This window comes from Aspergillus pseudotamarii, assembly GCF_009193445.1.
Source record: "Aspergillus pseudotamarii strain CBS 117625 unplaced genomic scaffold BDV38scaffold_102, whole genome shotgun sequence".
Classification (NCBI taxonomy): domain Eukaryota; kingdom Fungi; phylum Ascomycota; class Eurotiomycetes; order Eurotiales; family Aspergillaceae; genus Aspergillus; species Aspergillus pseudotamarii.
In genome coordinates, this window is record NW_022475116.1 from 85,838 (window position 1) to 93,331 (window position 7,494).

The 7,494-nt window shown below is 49.1% G+C and overlaps 3 protein-coding genes across 3 annotated transcripts; 2 read left to right on the forward strand and 1 right to left on the reverse strand.

Annotated features, from left to right (window-relative positions):
* Nucleotides 1-30: 30 nt before the first annotated feature.
* BDV38DRAFT_288479 (class I SAM-dependent methyltransferase) lies at nucleotides 31-888 on the forward strand (the record flags this gene model as incomplete). The annotated part of the gene is made up of 3 exons (XM_032061044.1): nucleotides 31-68; nucleotides 118-289; nucleotides 367-888. 3 exons carry the CDS (start codon nucleotides 31-33, stop codon nucleotides 886-888), a joined length of 732 nt encoding a protein of 243 aa, XP_031907752.1.
* A 692-nt stretch (nucleotides 889-1,580) lies between these two features.
* Nucleotides 1,581-4,468, forward strand: BDV38DRAFT_275763 (NAD(P)-binding protein; the record flags this gene model as incomplete). The annotated part of the gene is made up of 10 exons (XM_032058082.1): nucleotides 1,581-1,719; nucleotides 1,863-1,925; nucleotides 1,975-2,069; nucleotides 2,125-2,216; nucleotides 2,267-2,408; nucleotides 2,462-2,620; nucleotides 2,671-3,006; nucleotides 3,054-3,159; nucleotides 3,421-3,711; nucleotides 3,825-4,468. The coding sequence occupies 10 exons, from the start codon at nucleotides 1,581-1,583 to the stop codon at nucleotides 4,466-4,468; spliced, it is 2,067 nt and encodes a 688-aa protein (XP_031907753.1).
* Nucleotides 4,469-4,646: 178 nt separating this feature from the next.
* Nucleotides 4,647-6,779, reverse strand: BDV38DRAFT_14387 (mitogen-activated protein kinase). Its single transcript, XM_032051482.1, has 7 exons — nucleotides 6,737-6,779; nucleotides 6,357-6,634; nucleotides 5,989-6,107; nucleotides 5,747-5,942; nucleotides 5,311-5,692; nucleotides 4,911-5,258; nucleotides 4,647-4,853 (listed from the first exon to the last, which is right to left on the reverse strand). Exons 3-7 carry the CDS (start codon nucleotides 6,096-6,098, stop codon nucleotides 4,825-4,827), a joined length of 1,065 nt encoding a protein of 354 aa, XP_031907754.1. The 5' UTR covers nucleotides 6,099-6,107; nucleotides 6,357-6,634; nucleotides 6,737-6,779; the 3' UTR covers nucleotides 4,647-4,824.
* Nucleotides 6,780-7,494: the final 715 nt, after the last annotated feature.

The following is a 7,494-nucleotide window of genomic DNA, read 5'->3' on the forward strand; positions in this document are numbered from 1 at the left end:
GAAGAACCATTGATATTCACCTCAATAGCCATGTCCGAGTTTACCGAAAAGAACAGACAGGTCTGGGAGTAAGGTCTTCTTTCCTTACACTTAAGAGTCGTGGCTCACAATACATAGCAACATGTCCAAAACATACAAAACCCGGTTCGAAAAGGGCACAAAGTTGCTATACCGCTTGGCTCAGGAAAAGCGCCTTTGGGGTAGTAACGTTTGGGCTGACACCGAAGCCGGGCAAGGCAAGGAGATCAAGGTGTTGGAATATGCATGTGGCCCTGGCGTTGTATCTACGGTCAGTCTATTGTCTCCGCCGGTCTATGTCGTTACAGACCGTAGTCGTGTAAGACGAGCTAATGTATTATTATAAAGGCATTGGCGCCATTTGCCACCAAAATCGTTGGCATAGACGTCGCGGACGGCATGGTCGACGAGTACAACGCTAGCGCTCGTGAGGCCGGTTTTGAGGACAAAATGATTGGCCGTAAGGGTGACCTTCTGGCCGAACCCATGCCAGAGGAGCTCTCAGGGCCAGAGTATTCCGATTTCGATGTCGCGTTCGTCAGCATGGCCCTTCACCATTTCGAAAAGCCGGATCTGGCCATGAAGCGTCTCGGAGAACGACTGAAGAAGGGTGGTGTGTGTCTAATAATCGACGTACTTCCACATGGCAAGCACGACCATAATGCCCATGAAATGCACAACCCCGACCATGAAACCACGCACACAATCAAGACTCATGGCTTTACCTTGGAGGATATGCGCAAGCTGTATGAAACTGCAGGGCTTGGAATGGGGTTCGACTATCAAGTCATTGAAGAACCGCTGGTTATTGAAAGAGACGGAAAGACATTCTCCAAGACTATCTTCATTGCCCGGGGCCAGCGCCAGTAAATTCTGATCTTTGGGGGGATTAGTATAATAACTGACTATGTATGGTAATGAGACATGAATAGTACTATGTGTTAGGTTCTGAGCTATACATATGAAAATAGACTTGGACATAAAAAAAATCTATTGTCACCGTAGACTGTATACTCAGACAGGAATAGTCAGCTGCGCAAATTTTCAGTAAAACCTTTGGTCGTTACTGCATCAATAGTTCTGGGACAAATATGAAAAGAGTTGAGTTGCGGACGTTGGATGATGTGCTGGTAGTGATGGCTCGGGGAACGGCATCCAATCATATTTCAGGAATAGTCAGACACAATTGAGGCAGATTTGCAGCTGCACGCCTTCTGAAGGCGAGAACAGGAAGCTTGTCTGGCAGTATCAAGCAACATGGCATGTTTCTATGTCGGCCATACCAGTGACACTGATTGAAATTTGCAAATGGCAAGTGAAAGGGCTGAAAAGTGAAGGGGTAACTTGCCAGAGAGTAGTTCAAGGTGCTGTCCGAATCGGGACTAGTGCATAGGTCCCGTGCCGGCAGTTTGCGTTCTCCAGCACGACAATCGACAAGTTCAGCATCAAGCACGAGATCGCCTGCTGAGCGTTGCTCTCCCCATTCGCTTTTACTGCCCCACGAAACACCGATCCGGACGCAATTCGGTGGTCTCATCTTGATTCAGAGCTGAAGAGAGACCATGCAGAAGTGCCGGGCCGTCAATTCCGCCTTGGGCTCGAGGGCATTTGCCCCCGCCCCCAAGGTCCAACAAGTACAGCGCCGGAATCTCCAAGATGTTGCGATCACGAGAACCGGAAAGCCGATCCTGAAGGTCCAGGGTGGACGGTAAGTCCATTGTGTTGAAGCTATACAGGTGGATGGTGGCTAATTGGCACTCTTACAGGTCGTCTCTTGGAGGTACTTGGCCCTTTTTCCGATCGTCGCATTGCCCTCAGAAGATTTAACTGGAATTGTGTTCTAGGCCACACCGCCACTGTCTTCGGTGCTACTGGTTTCCTCGGTCGTTACATTGTCAACAGGCTCGGTAGGTCAACGGCTGACTCGCAGGACGTATGGAAGCTGACGGCGTCTAGCTTCGCAGGGATGCACGGTCGTTGTTCCCTACCGTGAGGAGATGACCAAGAGACATTTGAAGCCCACCGGTGATCTCGGAAGGGTCAACTTCTTGGTACAGTACCCGCAATCGATCTTCAAAGGTGGTCATCTCGACTAATCTGTGGTAGGAGTATGACTTGCGCAACACCCAGTCGATCGAGGAGAGTGTCCGTCATTCCGATATTGTTTACAACCTTGTCGGTCGTCAATATCCCACTAAGTCAGTGACAAACCAATAGAATGGAATGAACAGCTACTTATGATATGCAGGAACTTTTCCTATACCGACGTACACGTCGACGGCATCGAGCGCATCGTTGAGGCTGTCGCCAAGTATGATGTTGACCGGTACATCCACGTCTCCTCCTACAACGCCAGCAGAGACTCTCCTTCCGAGTTCTTTGCCACTAAGGTCCGCTTTTCAAGCCACAACATGTCAATATTATGCTAAGCTGACCTGTATAGGCCTGGGGAGAGGAAATTGCCCGTTCCATTTATCCCGAGACCACCATTGTCCGCCCTGCTCCTATGTTCGGTTTCGAGGACAACCTTCTCCACAAGCTTGCTAAGGTCACCAACCTCCTTACCTCCAACCACATGCAGGAGCGCTACTGGCCCGTTCACGTAAGCTACGTCTGATCCGGTTGCATTGGATACGATGCTGATTCAAATAGGCCCCCGATGTTGGCAATGCTCTGGAGCGTATGCTTCACGATGACTCCACTGCTGGTCAGACTTTCGAACTTTACGGTCCCAAGAACTACTCTACTGCCGAGATTGCCGAGCTGGTTGACCGTGAAATCGTCAAGCACCGCCGTCACATCAACGTTCCCAAGCCGATCTTGAAGCCTGTTGCCCACTACTTGAACAAGCTGCTCTGGTGGCCCATTATCTCGCCTGATGAGGTTGAGCGGGAGTTCATTGACCAGGTGATCGACCCCAATGCTAAGACCTTCAAGGACTTGGGCATTGAGCCTGTTGATCTGGCCACCCTTACTTTCCACTACCTGGTAAGCACTCTACGGCAGTCTCGATGGTTTCTACCGCGTACTAACAGTTGCATAGTTGGGATACCGTAGCGCTTCGTACTACGATCTGCCTCCGGCCACGGAGCGGGAGAGACAAGAGGAGAAGAAGTATCTGCACGTCTTGGACGACCAGTAGTCTGTGTTTCTTTACTGTACATAAGCTAGACATCCATTTCTTTTTCATTTGTGCCAATGAGTTTGTATGTGACAGTAATTGAACTCGACAGCGCTACCGAGGTCATTATCTAGAGTTATACAAAAGTTCCTCCATAAATAATCATAAACTAAGCACCCCACTCCGCTGTTGAACCGCCTCCGCACTTCTCTCCCAAACCCACCACCAAACATCAACACCCTCCAAAAAGAACCAAAACCAACGGATTAACAAACGAAAAGACAAAATGCCACCTCAATTCACCTTCAACACCTCATCGACCCCAATCCTCCTCCTCAAAACCAAATCCTCCCCGAAAGACAGCTACGAAGAATACTTCTCCGCACATAGCTACACCCCCACCTTCATCCCAGTCCTCGAACACAACTTCCACAACCCAAACCTAACCACCGTGAAACAGCTCTTCCAGTCAGGAGCCCTGAAACCCGGCCCGGGCCGCAAATACGGTGGTCTGATATTCACAAGCCAGCGGGCCGTAGAGGGATTCGCGACGATCCTCAACGATATCGATGGTGAGTTTATACCCACACCATCCCTCTGGAACATTCATTTCAAATAAAGTTCTTTTCTACCTGCAAGGGAAAAAAAAAAAAAAAAACCTTCACTAACTCCCGCAAAACAACAGAATCAACTAAACAAACCTCTTCCCATTCTCTAATCCTCTACACCGTCGGCCCCGCTACATCCCGATCCTTAACCTCCATTCGAGACGACCATCTTCCCCACGCAACAATCCTCGGCGAGGAGACAGGGAACGGCGAAAACCTGGCGCACTTCATCCTCTCCCATTATAACCCGTTGTATGACTCGCAAGATGGCCCGAAACCGCCTTTGTTGTTCCTTGTCGGGGAGCAGCGGAGGGATATCATTCCCAAGACGTTGATGGCGGGGTCGCTGTCGCCGGAGCAGCGGATTGGGGTTGATGAGTTGGTAGTCTACGAGACGGGAGTTATGGGGGGGTTTGAGGAGAGTTTTGCGGAGGCGGTTCGTGCTTCGGAGGAGTTTTTGGGGGGTGGGGTGGAGAGGGCGGTTTGGGTGGTTGTGTTTTCGCCAACGGGGTGTGACGCTATGGTACGGGTGTTGAAGGGGCTTGGGGATTCAGAGAGGAGGGTGTTTGTTGCTACGATTGGGCCTACAACGAGGGATCATTTGAAGAGTAAGTGTGGGTTTGAGGCGGATGTTTGTGCCGAGAAACCGAGTCAGGAGGGAGTAGGCATGGGCATTGAGGAATTCATGGAGAACTGGAGGAAGGATAAGACAGGGCAATAGGTCTATTTTGCCTGCGATCGATGTTTGTATCTATACCAGTATCGTAGTATATACCCGTTATGATTGATGAACAATCTTACGCTGGCTGAGAACCTCGGCAATAATGTATTTCCAGCTCAAGATTGACGAGCGTAAGACCGGCTTATCTGTTAAATAAGTGAAAGCACCAGACGCCTAAAAACGTGTCAAAAAGGCCAATCATGAGACTCAGCCAATATCATAGTCGATGTGCGAGTGTATTACCCTGGCTTGTCGTCTATGCAACTAGATATTACGTGCATGGGTTCGGTCATCCCATCCTATTTATCCCGACCTGTATTCCATCTTTCCCGATGGATAGGCTGTCCAATGCAAGCTCACCGCATGATTTCCTCGTAGATTAGCACTGCACATGTTAGCATAGGAACAACGAAGCATGTCTGTATAATTGAGTTTGACTCACTCTTCAACTGCTCCTTGCTAAGGGCATCCTTATTCTTGTCAAAGTCGAAGAACCCTTCCGGAATGGGAGGTGCCGTGGGCTCATCGTCGGGGTCATGATACGGTTCCAGGTACGGATGACGCAAAGCTTCCTCCACCGTGATACGCTTAGCAGGGTTGAATGCCAGGAGCCTCTCCAGGAGGTCCAGGGCCAAATCGTTAGCCTTCGGAAATAGCGCCTTAAAGGGGATCTTCTTTTTGAAAGGGAGAGACCGAATGTATTCCCGAGCCCGTCGGGATTTGATTCCATAGTAGTCCTCCATTGTTGGTGTACCAAGAACGTCCAAAATAAGAGTCAATTGGTGATGATCTTAAAGATATATTAGCTGACTGTCTCCAATGATTGTTAAGGAACGACATACAATCCTTTCCGGGGAATAGAGGTTTTCCGCTCAGCATCTCGGCGAGGATACAACCAACACTCCACACATCAATGGCTTTGGTGTACTCCTTGAATGTCAACATGATCTCTGGCGCACGGTACCATCTGGTCGCCACATATTCTGTCATGAACCCTGAGTTATCATCTGTGGAGGCAGCTGAACGGGCCAAGCCAAAATCGCAAACTTTCAAATCGCAGTTTGCGTTGAGGAGCAGGTTCGAAGGTTTCAGATCACGATGAAGAACATTTGCTGAGTGCATAGCTTTGAGCGCACGTAGAGTCTGGTAAATGAAATATTGACAGTGATCGTCCGAAAGGTCTTGGGTACGAATGACCCGGTGCATGTCAGTCTCCATCAGCTCCTGGGGACTGATTAGTGTCTAATTATTCTCATCTAGTCTTCTGCGTGTAAATACCTGGATTAGATAAACTTCGTTGAAGCTCTCGTAGTTGCGTGGTCTCTGGATATCCAGGATAGAGATGATGTTCTCATGGTTAAAATAGCGAAGCAGCTTCATCTCACGCAAAGTTCGCAAGCAGAACATCGAGTGGTCGAAAGGGGTAATCTTCTTGATGGCGACTTTTTGGCCAGATGGTTTGTGGATGGCAGAGCTGGGCTGTCAGCATAATACCAACCTCTCCTTGTGCCGGCACTTACCAAACCACACCGTAGGCACCTTCACCAATGACATCTTGAATTTCATATTGGTCGGAGACGTTGAAGGAGATCTTTCGTGAACCTCCCTGGGGAGGAAGTTGCTGCACCATATTCGTGGACTGTCCGAACTAGACTGTATTAGCGGAATGTGTAAGACTTGTGGCTGTGGTGGTTGATTGCTAATTGGGCTGCGCTTCACTTCCGCATTGACTACCGTGGGTGAGGCAGTCAAATTGACAGCGACTCCCAGCGACAAGGCATTGTGTAGTTGGGTCACAAACTATCCGGTACATCATCGGCGGGCAACATAGCAGTAAACATAGCAGGTTCATGATAACCCCGGCAGTAGTTATTGAGAATGCGCTTACATTCGCTCAGACGATAGGCTCCCCTTTTATAAATGCTTTGGGACACTTTGAGCAAGTTCGTACGCCCTGGCGATGCTGATAGAGAAACAGTTTTCGGAATTTGTTCTAATTGACTGCGGGGTAGGTATGGCGTTGTGTCTGCTGCCAAACGATTCGTCGAGGGTTGCAGGAAGTTCGGTACAGATATAACAATGACTGAAACGGCACCGAATGCGAGATTGAAATAGCCTGGACTAACAGAGATAGCGAACGGCGCTTAAAGCGAATGATCCGGTGTACTAAAGTTACTCATGTTAGTAACTTTCCACCATCGAACGATTCCACAGCTGATCACATCGGCGGTGTCAAATCAACCGTCACCACCGGGGAAGCATCCGTACATGACTCGGAATTAGTCTTTGTCCTTTAGTCTCGGAAGTTGATGTTTCAGGACTGTTGTTCTATTTTACTTCCTGAATTGTCTGTTCCTTCTCTCCTGCGTAGCTTCAGCAATCAGTTTGGAATACTTCGACCTCGGCAATGAGATTGGAGCTGGATAATGGATAAAAAGCGTTGGGAGTCGGTGTTCTGACAGATGCAGCACCGTGGAAGAACAGGAGAACCAAGCAGCAGTGATCACAGTAACGCAATAGTCGCAGCAATAGTAGGAAGTTAATAACGGGGAGCGGATCAGCGAAAAGTGGGGTGGGGCAGAATGGAGGGGAAGAAGACGACGACGACGACCAAGAGAAAATAGAGAGAGATCCGTACCAGTCAGTTCTTGATGATCGTACACAACGAGGCTGAGAACCAAATCCCTGGAAGGGGAACGCAACGGAGAGGATCCAGAACCAGCGTGTTCGATTCCCTAGATCTTCTAGATCGGATGGAACCGTGGATCAATTCTTTACTCGATGTGGGATGATATACGGGGGGGGGAGGGGGATGGTCTGAAAGGAGAGGTAGGAGAAGGCAAGACACGCATACAACAAGGTTGGTTCCGCTGGGGGGGAAAGCAACCAAGTTAAGTGCCGTTTGGCTCGACAAAAATTCCGAAAAATGGAAATACGAATCGAAAAAAGGATGGAGAACCTCTTCTACTTTTTTGGGGGGGTAAATGATGGATCACGGGGAGGGGCGGCGGATAATGTACGTATTT

Coding starts and splice junctions, on each gene's coding strand:
- BDV38DRAFT_14387 (XM_032051482.1), bottom strand. CDS start 6,098: ATGGTGCAGCAACTTCCTCCCCAGGGAGGTTCACGAAAGATCTCCTTC. Junction 5,693..5,746: donor ACGAAGTTTATCTAATCCAG/GTATTTACACGC, acceptor ATCAGTCCCCAG/GAGCTGATGGAGACTGACAT. Junction 5,259..5,310: donor TCTATTCCCCGGAAAGGATT/GTATGTCGTTCC, acceptor TATATCTTTAAG/ATCATCACCAATTGACTCTT.